The 22,478-nt window shown below is 43.8% G+C and overlaps 1 protein-coding gene across 19 annotated transcripts in view; it reads right to left on the bottom strand.

Annotated features, from left to right (window-relative positions):
• Positions 1 to 22,478, bottom strand: part of LOC101286051 (1-acyl-sn-glycerol-3-phosphate acyltransferase delta) — a 1,414,616-nt gene that overhangs the window by 82,675 nt on the left and 1,309,463 nt on the right. For 18 of the 19 annotated variants that reach the window (XR_004476317.2, XR_004476316.2, XR_004476314.2 and 15 more), the window contains one exon: positions 2,387 to 2,650. Coding sequence is in view for 16 of the 19 variants with exons in the window: in XM_049695223.1 (XP_049551180.1) it covers positions 2,387 to 2,650 (264 nt within the window). In the remaining 3 variants the exon portion in view is untranslated. Of the gene's footprint in view, positions 1 to 2,386; positions 2,651 to 5,521; positions 5,543 to 22,478 lie in introns of those variants that run through there. The other variant, XM_033403926.2, reaches the window with a different exon arrangement.

The raw sequence follows: 22,478 nt of genomic DNA, 5'->3' as shown, positions 1-22,478 counted from the left end.
CTAACACATGCTGGGATACCAGAAGTGGAGAAGCCGCAGAAGGCACGGGGGAGCTTTCCTCACTGCAGTGAGTGCCACGGCCAAACCCAGGATGCACTGCCTTGTCCTTCTCCTCCAGAGAGAAGCCCTCCCTTCCCTCTTCAGGTCGCTTCTGCTTCTGCTCAGCCCAAGCCCCTGGAAGCTTTCATCCGGGGCAGTAGGCACAGAGCACTGTGGGATGTCCCGAGATAGGATGAGCCTAGATGCATGTGCTTCTGAATCTTTTGTGAAATTCGACTGCCTTCCCTCCATTTCACCCTGGGTGGGGAAATGCCAGTGGCTTGGATGGTTATGTTTCATTTGGAATCATTCTAAATAGTTTAATTAATTTATCATGTTGAAAAATCCACCTTGCTTTCTGAATCTGTTCCCCATCTTAATTTCCACCAGAGGCACACAGGCTACGGTGCCCTTAGAAGAATACTGACTCGGCCTTGCTGTAACCTTGGTATGTCTTCACCACCTACCAAAAGCGAAATAGAGTACTCTTAGGAACTCTAGTCCTAAATCCTGTCTCTTACTTCTTGACTCCAAATGAGAAAGTCAGTGCTTAACCACCCGTTTGAGATTTAAATAGGGGTTACGACAGTGCAAATACACATGATTTCAAATTGCAAACTGACAGATTTGGGAATCTCCATAGGTGTGTACAAATCATACAAGTGCAGGTTTTGATGAAATGTGCAATCAGCATTGCTTTGTTAAATTTAAGTTTTCTTTAAATAGACACTTAAGTGTAGAAAGACACTTAAAATTATAAAGTAAATCTCAGGCTATTATCTCCTTCTCTTGATTATACAAACTCTTTTCTCCTCAAACAGCTACAATCCAGGTTCTGGCCATCTCCTACTGCTTCTGCCCTGCGCTGAAAGATTGTTTCCTTTTCTATACCATGGAAGATGTCTAAATACTAGAAACAGTGTTATGGTAAAATGTATGACAAAGAAATTTGCATTACCCACGATTGCGCTGAACGAGTGGCTGCACCCAATAGGCCATAGATACATGGATTAAAGATACATTTTTTGTAACTGGGGCTTTATGATCTCATGAACGGTCTCAAGACATTTATGTAAAACACTACAATCCAAGACAATAGTAGGTCGAGCACACACACCACATCATAAACTGTATCAGACACATCTGCCAGTTCTGAGCTGGTGACAGAAATTACGAATAAGCATGTTTTTATCATTTGTTCCTCACAAGATCGTCCTTTGAAGTTTCAGAAACAACTCACTGAATCAGTAGTAATCCATTTGGATAACTGTATGCAGCTTGTATTATTTTAATTCAAATTTAAATCTGATTGCTTCATTTTAAGGGTTTCAAAAAGATATCTATAATTTTGGACTCTTGGCATAATCTAAGGTAGCTGAGGTTTTTAAATTGCTTAATTTGAAAGAGCTCATTTTTCAAAATATATTCACACTCCTATATGTAATTGGTAATGATGTACACTGCATTCTGTGCTGTTGAGAATAGGTACAGATTTCTGGTCAATCAACGCCAAACTCATCTCTAGACATCCCAATACTCAGATTCATCTTGTATCATTTTCATTTTTGAAATTCAGGCCAGTTGAATTAGTCATGTTTAAAATAGTCTAGTATAATCACACACACACACAGACACACACACACACATGAATGTATATAAAACTGGAGAAAGCTGAAAAAGGTTGGTGGATTATGTCAATGTCAGTTTTCTTATTGGGGTATAACACTGCAGCCATGCAAGAAGTCACCACTGGGGAAAACTGGCTGAAAGGTACATGGGATCTCTCTATTATTTCTTACAATTGCATGTGCATCAATTATCTCAAAAATTTAAAGAAAAGAAGCAAGGAAGACAACAATACATTATATCACCATTTAGTTTTTAAAAATATGTATATGTCTTATGTATCTATACATATACAGACTTACCTGCATACACGTACAAACATAAGAGCCATGCATACATATGTCTCTGTATGTGTGTACATGTCTTTCTATATATGTGTGTATATATATGCTACTTCTGTAAGGATACCTAAGAAATCACTAATGCTGGTTGTTTCCGAGGAGGAAAACTAAAGAAACAGAATGCTTATTTGCTTTTCGCAGGATACCCCTCTGTGCCTGTTGAATTTTGTGCTATTGGCATTACTCATTCAAAAAATAATTCTTTAAGAGTGAGGACAAAATAGACATTTCAAACCTAAAACAAACAGAAACAAACCAAAGAATCTTAGCATACACTAAAAGCCTTAGTGAACCCATGTAAGAAGTCCTAACTGTGACACACACACACACACACACTGGCAGTGAAGATGCAAATAGAGAAACAGGAGAAAGTCTCTTACGGCTGGAGATGCAGTAGGACAGCCGGCAGTTGATCTTCCGGAAAAGTTGCTTGTTAATTGGCCAGAGGAGGAGCGTGAAGAGCTGAATGGTGTTGATGATGAGCCCCGAGGCGATAAACACGTAACAGAAGATGAGATGGCACAGAAACTGAGACTTCAGCAACGCGATGAGGTCCATGCTGGGTGGGCGCTCCTCCACCAAACCACAGACGCCCACCGTAGAACACGTCCAGAGGACAGGACGGCCGGGACTCAGGAATACGCCTGAAACACACACCGATGTCAAATGTGAGAAAAAATATTATCTGCTCTTACAGGCAGGGGAAAAAAACTCTTAGAAGAAAAATATACTCTCGAGATTAAACACATTCTACAAGGAATTCTCTGGTGGTCCCGTGGTTAGGATTCCAAGCTTTCACTGCAAGGGGCACGGGTTTGATCCCTGGTCAGGGAACTAAGGTCCCTGCAAGCCAAGTGGCCAAAAATTAAAAAATTTTAAACACGTTGTATACATTCGTTGATTTATTTTTATTTCAAAAACTTTTTTTTTTTTTTTTTTTTTAGCCAAGCCGTGCAGCTTGTGGGATCTTAACTCCCCGACCAGGGACTGAAGCCAGGCCCTCAGTGCGAAGTCCTAACCACTGGACCGCCAGGGAATTCCAGCAAGCATTTATAATAGCGCTTCCTTAAGGTCGGGCACAGTTTCAGTCCTTTAAAAAGAATAGTTCCTTTAACTGCACTAATGCCTGCAAGGCGGGCACTGTTATTACAGAGGAGGGAATGAGGCCCACAGAGGTTAAGCAACTTGGTCAGGGTTCCACAGCCCTCACCGCTAAGGAGAGGCTGGTGGCCAGAGTCCGCATCTCTGGACCTTCCCTCCTGCCTGCCTACTGCCCCCAGCAACCCCTTCACACCTCCCTCCACTCGTCATCTCCAGATCTCAGTCCAAACAGCACCTCTTCTGGCAAGACCTCCCCAAATGCATGCCTGCCCGGGGGAGGCTGGGGGCCACCCCTGGGGTGGTGTTTGGAGGGGGGCGCCCAGGCGGCACCCTCTGCCGTTACTGTGTTACTGCTTCGCCTGTTCGCCTTCCTACACTGGACTGTCACTCCTCCGGGGCACACGACTATTCTGAAGATCATCCCTGTCTCCCCCAGCCTTGAAGCAACCACTGGCACAGAGTTGGAACTTAATTAAAAATACATATATGGGACTTCCCTGGTGGCGCAATGGTTAAGAATCCGCCTGCCAATGCAGGGGACACAGGTTCGAGCCCTGGTCTGGAAAGATCCCACATGCGGCGGAGCAACGAAGCCCGTGTGCCACAACTACTGAGCCTGCGCTCTAGAGCCCACAAACCACAACTACTTAGCCTGTGCCCCATAACTACTGAAGCCTGTGCACCTAGATCCCGTGCTCCACAGTAAGAGAAGCCACCGCAATGAGAAGCCCGCGCACCGCAACGAAGAGTAGCCCCCGCTCGCCGCAACTAGAGAAAGCCCACCAGCAGCAACGAAGACCCAATGCAGCCAAAAACTAAATAAATGAATGAATAAAAATTTTTAAAAATACATATATATTTGTGGAATGATTTAATGAAGGGAAACAAGGGATGAACTTTGAGATATCAGTAAACACAAATAACCAACTATGAAGGCAAGAGGAACATGCCACCACACTCCTGACACACACACACACACACACATGTGCGCGCACACATGCACCCTTAAGAGTTCTAAGATTAAACAGAAACTCAAAACATGCACAGCGGCCAGACTCACGGCCCTGTCATCAGTCTCCAACCCCAGAATGGAATAATGAAATAACTGTCCAGTTTGGCAAATTAAGCCTTTGAGGAACAGCCTGGAGGCAGGAGGTTCAAATACTCTGCTGGAGAAAACGTAAGTCTGAGAGCATTATGCGTAGCAGGCTAGCTTCTCCCAGAAGCAGAACGTCATTGCAAACGACCTCAGGAACAGCTCCAACGGCAGGACGAACTTTCTAACAGTAATAGTGAAGAGACCCTAGACGTCATTACGACCTTTATGGATAATACTGTCCCGCAAAAAACCTGTACGACAGTATCACATATATGATCTCATTTTAAGCCTCAGATGAATCCCATGAGTACTATTATTATCCCATTTTTTGGAGTAAGAAACTGAGATGCCCCATAGGTTGGGCGATTTGCCTGAGGTTGCCACCATCAGCAACTGACCTTAAGATTCAGTCTGACGGGGCTTCCCTGGTGGCAGTGTGGTTAAGAATCCGCCTGCCAATGCAGGGGACACGGGTTCGAGCCCTGGTCCGGGAAGATCCCACATGCCGCGGAGCAACTAAGCCCGTGCACCACAACTACTGAAGCCTGCACACCACAACCACTGAAGGCCACTCGCCTACAGTCCGTGCTCTGCAACAAGAGAAGCCACCGCAATGAGAAGCCCATGCACCACAACAAAGAGCAGCCCCCGCTCGCCGCAACTAGAGAGAGCCCGCGTGCAGCAACAGACCCAACGCAGCCATAATTAATTAATTAATTAATTTAAAAGTGCTTAAAAGGATTCAGTCTGACGTCCGAGCTCTTTCTCCTCCAGCTCTCTGGGCGACTTTACCCCTGGGGTGTGAGGTGGGGCTTCTCCTGGGCTCAGAACTCCCCTCCACAGAGCAGCCCAGAAAGGAGCCCAGGGCAAACCCAGTGCAGCGTTCAGTGAGGTTCATAGTCCCAAACTAGGCGCAGAGTTGGGGACACGGGACTCGCTTCTAGGACTCCCAGGCTGGTTCTGAGGACAGTCTTGGGCATAAGGACAGTCACAAGGTGCATTCCTGTAAAACATGACCCTCGCTTAGACTAACTGGAAGGCACCTGTGATTCCTATGTGTTTCTGAGACGAGGGGAATAGAAAGTACCTTTGGCCTGATTTCTCTGAAGTCAGCTCAGCTCAGCTGAGACCATCTGTCTCCCCAGAAGCCCTGCTCTCTGGCACAAAGCCAGGACGCTGCAGGGGCTGAAGCAGCCCTTCTTCAATGTTTTCCAGAAAGCACTGCCCTGGGACACCTCCAAGTTGTCAAACTCTTTACTTAGTTTCAACACACCCAGTCTCTCTCGAAGGCACAGACGCTAAGCTGGTAGCTCACCTCAATGCACTTGGCTTTCAGGAGCTACATGAATAGAAGTGACGCACGTCGGTGACGATTCAGCAGCAGCTATAGTCCAGCTATACAGCAGCTATATATGGACTGTATTCATTTGTCCTTGGATTAGCCTCTAAAAGCTTCCAGACACTCTGGGCCAGAAGAAGTGTGATGCTTCACTAGGTTTCTGGGACCTAGTGTTTGGAAAGTATTTGACAAATCCTTTCCTTTGCTGACTTAACACTAAGAAATGGAAGTCAGCTGGTACTGGAAACGCAGAGGATTGAATGCCGCCTTCCTCGGTTTCCTGTCAGAAGTAGGGCATGACGAAGAAAAAGTAAGCTTTTCTTTTTTTCCTTGTGTAAGTCCAGGGACCAGCATGCCCTTTAGTAAAACCCTCGCTAGTACTGCATGAACCAGGGGTCTAACACAACGTTGGTGAGCTTCAGGAGTCACGAGGCGGGTCATAGACAGGCGAGCCTCGGCTGCCTTTGTTCTTTGTTCTGCCTTTGTTCCAGATCCCCTTCCTAGACTGGTGTGGGTTTGGAGTTCAACTGTCTGGGTTTGAAGCTCTGGGTTGCGTATCCTCGGGTAAATTAACTTTTCTGAATCTCGGATTCTTTATCTACAAAAAGGGCTAACAGATTGCAATCAAAATTCCAAGGAGGCTATTGTTTTTTGCAAAACTTTAGTTGATTCTCAAATTTATATTCAAGAGCAAAAACGACAAGAACAGCAAAGGAAATGCATGATGAACAATAAGGTAAGAAGTGCTGTAAGTTTATGAAACAATTTAACTGATTATTAAAAGAGAGACAAGGCTAAACTTTTTGGGGGGGTGTCTAGTGGGTGAATATGTGTTGCATGTCTTAAGTTTATTCCAGATAGAAGTTTGGGGGGACCATCCTACCCTTCTTGACTAAAGGCAAGCTTTCTCTCTAATGTGGTGATTTGCCAATTCGGTACCATACTGAGGAAAGATGGTGTAAAGATCTGACCAGTGACAAAAACAGGTAGAGAGAAAGCATTTTAAAATTCTTGCCTTTTCCTCTAATTTTTGGTGGAAGGATTACAGGTGGTTTCTCTTTTCTCGCCCATGTTTTATTGTTCTTTTCTATAATGAGAATGAGATTCTCCCCCTTCCTGGGCACAGAGCTGGATGGATGCGTTTCCCAGCATCCCTGCCATTGGTCAGATGTGGTCAGAGGGTGGGAGCACACGGGATGATGAAGGTGGTCCCTGCAGGCTGCTTGCAAACTTGATGAGGAAGAACCACGGGGGTGGGCTCACCCTATCAGGTGAGCGGAAAGGTGGAAATCCAGCCCATCAGCAACGGACCAGAGAAATTCTGGAACGTGAAGGCAACCTGAGACCACCTTGAATCCAAGCACAGCTGACGGTGAGGGTGATACAGGCCAGATGCTAGAGGGTAAGGGACGTTGCAGGAACGTTCGAATCTGGCAGTCCTGGCTAGAAATCCAGGCTCGGCCGCTGCCTAGCTCCATCCCTTACTGAACTTCCACAGCCCCCAGCTTCCTCCTCTGCGAAACCAGAACAAGACTGCCAACACAAGGTTGCTGCAAGGCTCACGTATAATAAAGCATCTGAAACACTTAACACGATGCCTGGAACACAGGGAGCTCACAATAATGGGAGAATTTTTCTCTCATTTCAAGAAAAGAAAGAAGGAACAGCTAAGATGTATTACTTTGGCATCCCTGGGAAAGCCAGTGAGATATAAATCAGTTTTCCTTCTCACTCCCTATCTACTGATAAAGCCTGATGTTTTCTTTAATTTACCTTGAAGTGTGTTAAAACATTGCCTCCCCCATTTGTTTTCATTCTAATCTGTCCTTTACTGCTAGTGACTCTGAAATGGGAGGTGATGCGTTCACCAAAACTCACATGGATGGTACCCTTTTAACTAGGTAATAACCTTGGCAAAGCATGGCGATGACAAAGGGACTTCGGAATAAGGGAAAGCGCCAGCCAGCAGGATGCTTTCATTACCCTTGTGTTTCCCACGCCGATTTCTACCCTGAAACTGGGCAGATGCAGAGAAGCTGGCGTGCACACACCGGTGGAGCTTTGCTACCTGGGACTCCTGCAGGGTGAGGGGTGGGAACGCAGATGGCATCAGTGGAAACATAAACAAATAAAAGCAGCCCAGAATCTCCCCATGAGAGAATTCAAGGTGCATCCTTCTCTAAAGACGCGGCTTCAACGTAAAGCATCAAATTAGAGAACCAACGGGAGGACCTGAGTTAAGACTTGGGTCTTCTGCCCTAGTCACTATGCTGCAACTATTAAATAAGCACGAGCTTCAGACACACTCAGGAAGAGACTAAACCTGAAACGGGATGAACTCTTTCACTAGCTTGTTTTTAAAGATTTTGGTGGGTTTTTTTGTTTTGTTTTGTTTTTTGTACATTTACATGACAGAATTAAACCAGGTCAGGGTTTTAGAAGAAGCCAAAGCTTCCTTCCAAAGAAATCACTCCAGGTGGAATTGCTAAGATAATGCCCATGATCAATTTAGTACCATCACTGAAATCTATACAACCCATTATTTAGCCTCTTTTAATCCCAAACACCAGAATAGTGTTCACAAAACAGAAGAGAGATCTAACAAATGCTACTTTTTATATTGCAAACTAAAACTGATAATACGCCATTTTAAAAGAGCTGGGGTAAAACGGACTCATTCTCACAATGAGAACAACCACACAATCTTTTTAGAAAGCAACGTGGCATACACAGAAAGACCTCAACATCTTCACACCACTTGATTTCGTAGGCCAACCTCTGACCATCTCTCTCAAGGATAAAACTAGCTTTTAGAAAATTCTCTCTGCACCAAGATATTCAACCAGGATTATTTATAAGCACCCAAAATTAGAAACCACTTACCTTTCTGACATGAGGAAACAATCAAGTGAATTATGGGAAACCCACACAATCGAATGAAGAAAGTATCACTATAATAGGTTTGTAGGAAGATGGAAACATTTTCACTGTGATATTGGGAGATAAAGGTCACCGAATTATATAGAGAGAGAATAATCACAACTCTAAAAACACTACCAGTAGTTGTCTTTCTGTGTGTGCGCACACAACTCAAGTAGGGCTGGCTGGTGGACTTTGTTTCTGGACGAATACTTTTGGTCTGTAAGGCAGAGAATGCCCAGGCACAATGGTGCCCTGCAGGAAAGGGACGTGGATGCGGTCCCAGATGGAATGAGTGGCGGACTGTTCCGGGGGTCCAACTTTCAGATCTCGAGTTCTACTTTAAGTTAAATAAATTTAGCAAGATCTCCAAGAGGGCAGCAGCGAACTTGTGGCAGCCCGAGGCAGCCACTTAGCACTTCCTCCTGAGAAACATGGATAAATTTAGTTTTGGATACCCGGGAGTTACACTGGCCCAAGGCCCAAAACAAAACACGAGAGAAAGTGTTCTAGACTGAATTTAACTGTCTCTGGGACCATCTCTTACTAAAATATTCCTCAATTAAAAAATTATCATTGTCTAATGGGTTGGCAGAAGTCTCTATAAAATTAGCTTTTTTAAAGATTGATGGAGCACTCCTTTGTCTAATACCCCTGTACCATATATGAAGTCCATTAAAACAAAAACTCCAAAGAAGTCATAAATCATACTCAACTATTTCATTACATCCAATAATAAATAACCCTCACTCAGTCTCTCTCCAAAATCTAATTTTAGGATAATAAAAATGTAAGTCTATAGAAAACTGAGGTTTCTAAGTTTAATGTTTAACAGCTGCTTCTGAGCAGCTTATAAGAGAAAAAGAAATCCTAAAGAGTTTTAAATCTAATCCACGGAAACCAGAATCAGGTAAACCCAGATGGATAACCTAGGTAACTTTTCCTGTCATAAGAAAAAACAAAGATAAAGGAAATTAAATGAGGTATTCTCCAAGGCCTTTTGTAGCTCTGACAGCTACAAGATTAAAATATCTAGAGTTAAACATCAGGTCTTCTGAATGGTACCCAGTGCAGCAGAATAAGTCCACTGAGTGTTTTACACGCACATTGTCTCATTAACTGTCACAAAAACCTACTATGGAAGGTATTGTTATCCCCATTTTACAGATGAGGAAACTGAGGTTTAGTGAGACCAGGGAACATGCAAAAGTCAAATAGAGAGTAAACTAAGCTCAGGTTAGGCTGCCTTTAAGACAGGAAGCCCAAGGCAGCTAGACTCCACAGGAACGTGGCCTTATTTCATGAACTTGGTTCCATATTTCACCTCCCGGTTCCCTGTCTGACTGTTGGGGTGATCGTGAGTTTTTGAGTCACTGCCCCACCAGTCAGTCCTGCAGAGACCCAGTCATGCCCTCCTTCCAGGTAGAAGGTCTGCCATCCCCAAACCCCAATCCAGCTCTCCCACGGTCCCTGGGATTGGAGGGCTCTGACCTCACAGAGTTGGTGCAGTCGGAGCGAGCTGGTGCCTAGCTGCATTTCCAACAACCAAGAGTGTGTGAACTATTTTATAAGACACTCAGTGGAAAATATATTTTTAAATTATGTTCGATCTCTGGAAGTTTCCAAAAAATTTTATGAAGGACTTTTATGAAGTCCTGATAAAACTCGAATATCATGAAATCATGAAACCCAAAACTGAAATGAAAATTAATCTTCCAAGTGGGGAAGCAGACACATTTCTGCTTTAAATGAGTCTATTCCAATTAATCTTGAAACCTTTTCAAAAATGGAAGACTGATGGAGGTTGCATGGAGACTGTTATAATCTTCGCACCATTATTGCTGCCACTTGGCACGGCCATCAACTCAGTCACACACCTGTGAAGGCTGAAAATCTATGGAGGCTGAGGAAGAGGAAGGGGCCGCTCTCGCCTCCCCTCCCATCCAAGCAGGGAGATGGCCTGCGACCAGCTCAGGGCCTCCAGGAGCAGGCGTGAGGGACATGCATCGCCAGCTGGCACCCGCAACAAAAAGGAGAGCTTTATTCAGTGTAGAATCCACCTCCTACTCCAGTTCTACCGTCACCAAGGCAACACGGTCAGGACAGCGGTCTCATCACACTGCCCACCTCTCTCCTTCCCACGTGGGTCGTGACAAAGCCGTGTGGCCAAGGCACGCCGCCTAAGGGGAACCTTGGCAGGTGGCCGCTGGTGTCAAGCCCATCTACCTACTGTGTGACCCTGGGCAAGGAACGTGTCTTCTCTGAGCCTCAGTTTCTGCATCTGTTTAATGGAGGCAATAATCCGGTCCCCAGGGATGTTGTGCTGATGAGCTGCAGCAGCCAGCTCAGGCCTCAGGAGGGCACTCCTGGGTACCAGGGTCCACCGGGGCTCCCAGACTGCCTGGGACATGCCCCTCCTTCAGCTGCTTCTCCCACGTGCCCCCACCCCAAAACCAGCTACCATACTTTTTTACTAAACTTTCCGCCTGTGGCTCTCATGATCCATTTCTTTTGTTTGTTTTTGTAAAATTTTTCTCATTGGAACATGTTTTTTCGGACATCCGCACAGTCCAGAATGCCTCTGAGCCCAAAGTGCCTTGTGAGGCTGCCCCGAAGTCCACTCACGAGTTTCAATGAAGGGATCACGTCTCCATTCCCAACCTAAAGGAAGACAGTTCACAGTCATCTGTTCTGACGCCCTCTTTATAATGATGGGTAATACCTGTTAGTTCCCATAGAAATTATATTAAAGAAATGAGTTGAAGAAAACAGTATGAAGGTGCCTCAAAACACCAAAAATAGAGCTGCCATGTGATCCTGCAATCCCACTCCTGGGCACATGTTCGGAGAAAACTGTAATTTGAAAATATACATGCACCCCTATGTGCACAGCAGCGCTATTTACAATAGCCAAGACATGGAAACTACCTAAATGTCCATCAACAGATGCATGAACAGAGAAGCTGTGGTACATATATACAGTGGAATACTATTCAGCCATAAAAAGGAATGAAATAATGCCATTTGCAGCAACACGGATGGACCTAGAGATGATCATACTAAGCGAAGTCAGTCAGAAAGAGAAAGACAAATATCATGTGATATCACTTATATGTGGAATCTAAACTATGACACAAATGAACTTATCTATGAAACAGAAACAGACTCACAGACATAGAGAACAGACTTGTGGTTGCCAAGGGGGAGAGGGGTGGGAGAGGGATGGACTGGGGGTTTGGGATTAGCAGATGCCAACTATTATATATAAAATGGATAAACAAACAACAAGGTCCTACTGTAGAGCACAGGGAACTCTATTCACTATCCTGTGATAAACCATAATGGAAAAGAATATGAAAAAGAATGTATATATGTATAACTGGATCACTTTGCTGCCGTACAGCAGAAATTAACACTTCATTGTAGATCAACTATACTTCAACAAAATAAATTTTAAAAAAAGAAAAGAGCTGAACATAATACAATAAATATGAACCTTGTTCTGACTTCATGGAGGAGCAATAAAAACTGGTATTGACAAGACGCAGACTCTCAGCACTCTGGTGCCCTGTGACTATGCCAGTATTTCCCTGACCTCACGGAGCCTTACGATAAGGAGCTGAGGACACAATTCTCGCCAGAAGTTATATGTAAAGGATGAGCAGATAAAAGGTGTGTATGCATCACCAAGGGGGCAGTTGGAGTGTGCAGGCTTCTGAGTAGTGTGAAGCCGGGGCCAGTTACCAGTGCAGACAGACATGTGCTCGGGTCCCCAGCAAATCACGGCACCTAATTTTTTTCATAAAAGCTGCTCTTTGATATTTCAAAATAAACCGAAAACCAATAATAATAATAAAAAGCCTTTAAAATTAAGACTTATGGGGCTTCCCTGGTGGCGCAGTGGTTGAGAGTCCGCCTGCCGATGCAGGGGATACGGGTTCCAGCCCTGGTCTGAGAAGATCCCACATGCCGCGGAGCGGCTGGGCCCGTGAGCCATGGCCGCTGAGCCTGCGCATCCGGAGCCTGTGCCCCGCAACGGGAGAGGCCACAACAGTGAGAGGCCCGCGTACCACAAAAAAAAAAAAAAAAAAAAAATATTAAGACTTATGGCAAAATTCAAAACATTGTTGGAAATTTCCTTAAACTTATTTTATAATTCAATATTTTCATTTTCAGTACCCATTGGGGGAAGGGGTACAACCCTAACCTTTTCAGTACTGAGGAGCTCTAACCTTTAAGCAGGCTCCCCTATGGACAAACAACTGCACGTGGTCTGTGAGTGGCCAAGCCAGGACACCGCGGGGATACCACCGAACACAGTCAGCCAAGCACATCCTCCGGCATCGTTTCCCAGTGAAGTTGAGAAGATCGCCCAAATCTCTCCACTCCTTCTGGCCTGGCCCACCTAGTCTGTCTGGGTCGCCGGCTCCATCAGGAGTGATGACTCTCACCATTATTCTGAGGACGACACACTGCCTGTGGCCACGTGAGCAGGGCACGTAACCAGCAGAGGTCACCAGCCTTGGACAAATGGCCAAACTGCTAGCTCTTGGGGGGGCTCCAAGCATCAGAGACAGGCCATCTCAGAAAGCCAAGCAGACGTGAAGTGACAGTAACCAAAGCTTGAAAAGCATATGTCACAAAACCATGTGGACGTGGGAAGCTCTACACAGCAGCTAACTGGTGCAAATACAAGTCAGGAGGCATCATGACTGGGAACTGATTTTGCGCCGGGACGTGTCAACTGGACTACAGCCCTCCTTGGGAACCCAGAAATCATGACTCTACTAGTGGCTGAAGAAATAAATGCAGAAGCGGAGGCACCAGTATTGAGTCGGGGGCTGGGTTTGACTACTGATCATCTGTGTGTCCGTATCACCTTGGTTACTTGGCCTCTAGAAATCTCTGTTTCCTCATCTGTCAGTGGGAGGCTCTGCCAGATACACCGACCCCACAAGGGTGGTGGGAGAGGTCAGTGAGGTAAGAAAAGAATGTGCAAAGGCTCTGCTGGGCGGACGCTTAGGCACCTGTAACCACTCTCAATTCTATGGCTCAGAAAATGGAAAATGGGGCCACTTGTCCAGATGTCCTCAACTAGAATGCTTCTGATTCATGGAAACTAACATGGCCTTAGTACCCTGGGGTACTTACCAGGGAGTAGGATTTGGAGGAAGCACCCTGCTGGCTCTGTCATGATCAAGAGTCCACTGTAGGTGGGGTGGGTCCCTGAGGGTCTGCTCAGAGGAGTTAATTTGGGTGGCGAGAGCAAGTGATCTTTTTTTTTTTTTAATTTATTATTTTTGGCGGCCTTGGGTCTTTGTTGCTGCGCACGGACTTTCTGTAGTTGTGGCGAGCGGGGGCTACTCTTCACTGCGGTGTGTGGGCTTCTCATTGCGGTGGCTTCTCTTGTTGTGGAGCACGGGCTCTAGGTGTGTGGGCTTCAGTAGTTGTGGCTCGCAGGCTCTAGAGCACAAGCTCAGTAGTTGTGGCACACAGGCTCAGTAGTTGTGGCTCGCGGGCTCTAGAGCGCAGGCTCAGTAGTTGTGGCGCACGGGCTTAGTTGCTCCGCGGCATGTGGGATCTTCCCGGACCAGGGCTCGAAACTATCGAACCTATGTCCCCTGTGTTGGCAGGCGGATTCTTAACCACTGCGCCACTAGGGAAGCCCCAGCAAGTGATCTTTCTTTTTCTTCTGCATCACAGACACCAGTAACCAGGCTCTTTTCTCTCCAGTGGGTCCCTCTCCATTGTCCTCACTGCTCGTTAAGCGCCCTTGACCCTCGAGTTCTCGGAGACCCTGCTGTTGCCCATCCTCATGTTCTGGTAAGGAGGGTAGGGGACAGTGGGGGATTGATAAGACTAGATTGCAAATCTTTCATTTCTTTGATTTTCATAAAGGGATGCCAACGAACCCAGGCAATTTCCCCGACTTGATCCATGCATAATGGACCCAAAGAGAGACTTACTAGAAAACAAATGCACTTAAATGCTTTCCTGACATGAATCATTTATTGAAGACAGAATTGCTGGCTGTGAGTGCTCAAAATAAGTTGACTTACAGTATCCTTGTTTCTAGATAGATCTGAAATATGATCACAGAATATTGACGTACTCAGCTATGAACGATGCTTTTGGGGTCATTATGGACTGGCTATTCCTCGAAAAGTTTCATTAAGAACAGCAGTGATAAAACACAAAACAGGGCCTTTTCTCTCTCTCCTTTTCTTTTTCTACTTTCCTGAGTCACAAAGCTCAGGAATACAGGATGCTTGGTGAAAGCAGTGATGTTCCTTCCAATTTCTGTTAAGGAGAATCTGGAACAGGTATTCTGGGATTCATGCAAACATTCATTAATCCACTGACAACTTTATTCATTCATTAGGTCGTCTGTCCACCAAGCTACCCATTCATCCATTAAGTCAAAAATTCACTGATTCATATTTATTGTTGCAGCTTTATTTATACCATTGCATTAGACTGCTGAAAGTAAGCACAGGGGATTCTTACAGAGTCCCTCTCTGTGTTTTATGTGGGTGAGTATCATGCCCAATAAACCAAAGTATTTGAGTAATTATTTCCAGGCCCGGGATGAACCCCCAACCCCTTCCACTTCTTACAGAATAAATAGATGCTCAATACATGTTGATTCAATCCAAATTTCTAGACGACCTAATTTAGTCTCCATACCAATAACCCTGAATTGTCAAAAACAACGTACAAAGGGATAACATGAACTGAGAAAGTCCTAGGTTTCTTTCCCATTATAATAAGGACAGAGCAGATGACCCAACAATTTACTCTCCCTACAGAAGCCATGCAGATAAACCCACACGATTTCTTTCTAAACCGTTATATCCTGTAACCAAGCAGAGAATTCTCTTCTACCTCATGAAATTGCATGAGGCAATATATCAAACTGACATGAAAATAACTAAAATGAAAGCAAATTACCTACTTAAACCACAGTAGGGGAGTTCAGATGTTGGTTGGGGAAGAGAGTTGACTTTTCTTTAAACAAAGAATCTTCTATTAAAATAAAATCTGGTAAAAGTAAAGGAAACTACTCTCATAGAGTAAGTCACTTAGTGAACCAAAGTCATGAATTCTTTTAAAGGTAACTTCCCCCATTATAACAGTAATTCACATTCATTATAAAAATTTTGTAGTCTAAAATGTAGAAATTTTACCACCTATATGGCCACTGACACTTTGGTTTATTTTCTTCTAGTCTTCAGTGAAGACACTGGCTTTTTTTTTTTCTTCTTTGCTAGATAAAACCATTGCAGGGACTTCCCTGGTGGCGCAGTGGTTAAGAATCCGCCTGCCAATGCAGGGGACACGGGTTTGAGCCCTGGTCCAGGAAGATCCCACATGCTACTGAGCAACTAAGCCCGTGAGCCACAACTACTGGAGCCCGTGTGCGTAGCACCCATGCTCTTCAACAAGAGAAGCCACCACAATGAGAAGCCCGGGCACTGCAATGAAGAGTAGCCCCCGCTCGCGGCAACTAGAGAAAGCCCGCATGCAGCAACGAAGACCCAACACAGCCAAAAATAAATAAATAAATAAATAACCATTGCAGAGGCTTTTCATTTTCAAATATAGTTGCGATCTTCTGTTAAATCAATTTTACATGACCTTTCCTTAACCTTTAGTGAGATCATTTTCAATGTCCTTATCCCAATATAAATACTCTAGTAGTTACACTGGACATATCATAATTGTTATCTTATTGCCTCATCATTGTATTATTTAGGCTTCTTTTGTCTTTTTAATAACAAGTAACGCAGGGAACTTCCTCGGTGGCTCAGTAGTTAAGAATCCACTTACCAATGCTGGGGACATGGGTTTGATCCCTGGTCTGGGAAGATCCCACATGTCGCAGAGCAACTAACCGCATGTACCACAACTACTGAGCCTGCACTCTAGAGCCCACGAGCCACAACTACTGAGCCCACACGCCACAACTACTGAGCCCGTGAGCCTAGAGCCCGTGCTCTGCCACAAGAGAAGCCACCGCAATGAGAAGAACACGCACAGCAATGAAGAGTAGCCCCCACTCGCCACAACTAGAGAAAGCCCTCGCACAGCAACAAAGGCCCAACACAGCCAAAAATAAATAAATAAATTTATTTTTAAAAAATAATTAGTAATGCAACAATTAACAATTCAGGGTATAAAACCCTTTTTTCCCCCTTAATTTTGGGTAATATCTTTAGAATAAATTCCCACATGCAGGATTTCTGGGTTCAAGGAACAAACATTTTAAGGCATCTAGTGAATTTTGCCAAATTGATTTCCAAAAAGTTTATAGCTATTTATGTTCTTACCAGCAATTTACAAAAATACACATTCCACCACGTTTGTCGGCGATAAGAATTCTCATCTAAAAGCAACAAAAACCCGATTAACGCTTCATACATTAAAAGTTGTGTCTCTGTTTTAATCTGCATTTGGGGAGTTATAAGTGTTAACATTTATTAAACTACTGCTTTCTGTCACGACTCGTCTATTGTATCTGCTGCCCGCTTATCTCTTGTATATTGATTTGCACGAGCTCTCCATATATTAAATAGAATAACATCTTAACTATTCCATTTAGAGTGACCAATTTTTCCAGTATTTTTAGCTCATTAAAGCCTTAAATTATTATGGAGTAAAAGCTGTGATTTCTTTCAGAAAGTTTAGGCTTAGAAAGTCCTTCCTTCTACCCTTAATTCTTGTCCTGCAGAAAACTGGTACACATTCACTTATTTCATCTCCTTTTTCCATGATTAATTTTATATATTTTTAACTCTTAGATCTGACATTTATTTTTTGGCTATGGTGCTCCACGAGAATCTAAATGGGTTTATTTCCAAATATTTAACGAGCTGTATCCAAGGCGTTTATTGGAAGTTCTTTCCCTCCTCCATTAATTCATACTATAATCACACATTAAATACCAATAAACAGAGAAGAAATGAACTGTAGAGATCAATATACTAACCACTCATTTAACAGATGAAAAACTGGTACCTACTGAGTCAGCGAGCAGCTCGATCCCTCCGACGGGAGGGACAAAGCTCTTCCCCTTGTCCCTTGTGCTCCCGCCCACCTGACATTTACTCTCTTAGAGGGAGTAAAATATTACTGTGCATTACAGCCTTCCCCAATCACTGGTTAAAGATCTGCAGGAAATCAGGAAGCTGTACCTTAGAACTACATTCAAGCCAACATAATCTCAGATGGGAATGAGGGAAACCAAGGTGGACACAGAAGCCACTTGCTGGGCCTTATTTTTCCCATTCAAAGACCAGAAGGATTCTCTAATGTTGTACCAATCTACCTATGGGAGGGTTTCTGCAGGAGAAAAAAGAAAAGCAGACAGGAAAAGTACCTCATGTTTTTAAAAGGGATTCCTTACCGATGTGTGATTAGGGAATGGAAGCCATAGCAAGGCAGGGAGTTTTAGGCTGTCTTCGTCAATGGTGCATCTCAAGAACCCAGAACAAGAATTCCACAGGGGGCTTCACCGGTGGCGCAGTGGTTGAGAATCTGCCTGCTAATGCAGGGGACACGGGTTCGAGCCCTGGTCTGGGAAGATCCCACATGCCACGGAGCAACTAGGCCCGTGAGCCACAACTACTGAACCTGCGCGTCTGGAGCCTGCGCTCCGCAACGAGAGGCCGCGACAGTGAGAGGCCCGCGCACCGCGATGAAGAGTGGCCCCCGCTTGCCGCAACTAGAAAAATCCCTCGCACAGAAGCAAAGACCCAACACAGCCAAAAATAAATGCTTAAATAAAAGATTACTATTAATAAAAAATACCGAACAAACAAAAAGAATTTCTCAGGAATAGAGAGGACGCCAAAGCCTCACGAGGCCCCTGGACCACTTTCTGCTAAGGGACCAACAGCCTAGAACACAGAGACACTGAGGGGAGGCCTGAGACACAGACACACTGAAGGGAGGCCCGGGGCACGGGGAAAATGAAGGGAGGCCCGGGGCACGGGGAAAAGGTAGGGAGGCCCGGGACGGGGAAAATGAAAGGAGGCCCGGGGCACGGGGAAAATGAAGGGAGTTGTGAGCAGTAGCCAATGTCTGAGGTCTGGAAACAGGGACGAGAGAATCTTTCCAAGCCAGACATTTGCTTAATTGGTATTTTTCGTAATAGTATATAAAAGCTACGATGTGAATTCCCAAACTTTGAGGAGTTCCTAACTCTTAATGGATTCTTTGTGTGTTGACTAAACCAGACTTTAATTTTGCCTCTGCTTTTAGGTTATGAGCTCCTCCAGTGTCAGAGAACAAATATATCATAAACGAACTAGAAATAATTATGAACAATTACAAATGAATAAGTAAAAACTAATTATAAGATATTAACAGGAAGCCCCAGCATTTACTTCTTCTAAAACTTTCTCTGAGAAAATAATGAAATTGGAACAGAAAGTCTTGGGAGGGCCAGGAAGAACAATGAGGAAATATATTTAGTGACAAAAAGAGGTTTACAATATACAAAGTCAACAAGAACATGCACCACATGAGACAAATCTTAAAGCCAAAAAAAAAAAAAACCCAGTGCATCTCCATGCTTAGGAAGTACTTGGTTGGTAAGTCAAACTTTTTTTTTAATATCAAAAATATTTAAAATACACAAAACATTTTACCACACTGATATCTAGTCACGTTTACTTCATTTTTTTAGGAAATAAAATATATAGATATTGAAGGCACTTCTGCTATTTGAGCTTGAAATTGGTGTTTCCTTCAATGTTTTTGTTCTTTTACTGCATATGTATTCACAAACAACATATACTTTTTATGTTGTAAAGATGTGTGTAAATAATATTCGAATCCTTCTGGGATTTCCTTTCTACATTCAACACTAAATTTTTGAAATTTTATGCATCTAGTTTAGTCGTTTTAATTTTGGAAGAGTATTCTTTTGTATGGCTACACCAAAAATTAATCTATTACCATACTGATGGACATTTAGAGTATTTTCACTTTTTTTCTCTATTATAGATAGTGCACTAATGAGCACTGGAATTGCTGCATCATTCTGACGTGACATCCTCCAGCTTCACTAGATATTAACAAACTTCTTTTCAAAATTTAACACACTCGGAAGATGTTTGGGGTTAGAGCAGTGATCCCCAACGCTTTTGGCACCAGGGACTGGTTTTGTGGAAGACAATTTTTCCATGGATTGTGGGGGGGGATAGTTTCGGGATGATTCAAGCACATTACATTTACTGTAATTTCTATTATTATATTGTATAACAGAAATATTGTAATATATGATGAAATAATTATACAACTCACTATAATGGTGACAGGAGATGGAGCTCAGGCGGTAATGCGAGCGATGGGGAGCGGCTGTAAATACAGATGAAGCTTCACTTGCCTCCTCCTGTGCGGCTCGGTTCCTAACAGGCCATGACCAATACTGGTCCGTGGCCCGGGGGTTGGGGACCCCTGGGTTAGAGAGATAATGGGCAATAATACTTTTCTTCTTTATGCTTCCCTGTATATTCTAATTATTCAACCAAGAGTATTTACCACTCTGGTAATATATTTAAGTTAAAAAAAAAAAAAGCTCAAATTTTTACACTACATTTTTCAGATTACTTATGTATGTTAACATATATTGCTTGATATCGCTCTCTGATTTATTAGTGTACCCATGCTACAGAAAAGCAAACGGAGGCTTAGGGAAGTGCTATGACTTATTTAGTTTGGTCACTAAACTGGTCCCGTACCTTCTCTGAGTCTCAGTCTCCTCTTTATTATTTCCATCAGCCTACCTCACAAAACTATTGAGGGTGAAAACTAAGACAACTGACTTGAAACACCAAAAAATTTTAAAGTGACTTATAAATATATAATCCACCGGTTATCTTTCTTCACGATTATGTTCTTTACATCTCTGTCCCTGCTCTGGACACAGTGAGAAATAACTAAGTATGGAGGAATATGGGAAAAGGTACATTCTTACAAAACCTCGGGTACCATTTCAACTGTTCCTTCCCAAGGAAAGAAGTATTCGTTAGCCAATGGTTTACTGCTGGGAGATTTACTCCTTAGTCCTTGATCGAAGTTTCATTCTAACAGTAATTTAATTCTTAGAGATGAGTAAATACAGACTCAAATGACAGAACAAAAAAAAAATGGATTCAGTACTAAAAGCAAGTGCTTTTTGGTTTCAGATAATGCTCTTCACATGACTTCCTTCCTGTTTCTAAGAAAGCAAACCCTGGCAGAGTGGAGAGCTCTGGAAATACAACGCCTGGACGCAGAAAAGCTGGTGCCCGAAAACTGTTAAGGAAAAGCACAAACTGCTGCACACACGCAGCAAACCATTTGTACTGTTGCGAGGGTGGTACAGAGCCAGCTAACCTGCACGGCGCTTCCAGTCCAAGAATGCTCTAGGTTGAAAGGGACATAGCCTTGGTTCCCTGATAAAACCCAATAAAATCGCCACTATTTGAGTTGAACCGACAACCCTTCTGACAGTCACTTCTTCATTCCTTTCCTGTGGTATCCCACAGATCAAATTCTCCTGCATTAATTCTATAACAACATTTTGATATAGGTCTGAATACCAAAGGGTATTGGATTTGAAAACCTGAGACATTTATGCAAAATATTACGCTTCCTTAGCCTCAGAGAAGACTTGGAGAAAGAAGTGAATGAAAAACACCTAGCTCTAGTTCCTCAGATATTAAACAGATTTGCCATATGTATGACCCAGAAATTAACACTTGTAGGTGTCTACCCAAAAGAAATGAAAACAATAAGTCCTCACAAAACCCTGTACACAGACGTTTACAGCAGCATTATTCATAATAGCTAAAAGATGGAAACAGCCCCAAAGTCTGTCAACTGACACATGCATAAACAAAAAACTGACCCACGGATAGCCCCACAGTGGAATATTATCCAGCCACAAAAAAGAATGAATTACCGATACATGCTACAACATGGATGAACTTCAAAAACATTACACTAAGTGAAAGAAACCAGTTAAAGAAGACCACACATTGTATGATTCTGTTTACGCAAAATGTCCAAAATAGGCAAATCTAGAGACAAAAAGTAGCCTAGTGACTGTCCAGGGCCAGAGGGCAGGGGGGGATGGGAAATGCCCATGGGTAAAGGGTTTCTTTCTGAGGTGATGAAAATGTTCTAAAAGTAGATAGTGGTGGTGATGGTTGCACAACTCTGTATATATTACAATATATTACAAGCCACTGATTGTACACTTAAAATGGGTGAACTTTATGGCACGTGAATTATATCTCATAGTTGTTTAAAAACACAAAACAAACTCCTGGCCCTACAGAAGACAAAACCTAAGCATAGTCAGCTCTCAGGCCACGTGTGATAGAACCACGTGTCCTGGCACTGTCTGAATGAAGGAGTGAATGAGGCCGAGGGGAGTTCCAGCCCGCAGGAAAAAGGGGCTCTCCCCTCACTCAGGGAACAGAGCAAGATGTTGGGGCCCAGGTCTGCTGATGCAACGCTGGTGCCAGCCTGAGCGCTGTCGGGGTGTAGAGCGGGTCTTCTGACACTGGCATGACTTCTGTGAGGCTGGGCCACAAATAAGGTAGGAGGGGACCTCACCTCTGATCCTGAGTATAGCCTGTGGGAAAGGCTGGAAGGATTTTCACCACCTCTGAGTTTTCCAGGCAGCCCCAAAGAGCAGAGGGAACTCACCCCCAGACACACGCCAACAGCAGCTACTGCCACAATCTAGGCTTTGGCTTAAGGTCCAGAGGAAATCTTCAGTGGATCAAAGGTGTTTTCCCCTTCATGCAAGGCTGCTCTGAATACCTGAGACTGAATACTCTGCTTCCGGTCAAACCCACTCAAGTTGGAAGCAGACCGTGTTTGCTATAGCGGACTCACCATGATTAAATTCGGATGAAACTTCAAGGCTCAAATATGCGGAAGAAACGCTACTTAGAGCTACAAGGTCAGCTGCCCTTTGATGCCAAGCGGAGCAGAGGCTGACAAAGCTTCCCGG

The sequence above is a fragment of the Orcinus orca genome, chromosome 12 (assembly GCF_937001465.1).
Source record: "Orcinus orca chromosome 12, mOrcOrc1.1, whole genome shotgun sequence".
In the NCBI taxonomy this organism is placed as follows: domain Eukaryota; kingdom Metazoa; phylum Chordata; class Mammalia; order Artiodactyla; family Delphinidae; genus Orcinus; species Orcinus orca.
This window is presented reverse-complemented; position numbering and strand designations above follow the sequence as displayed.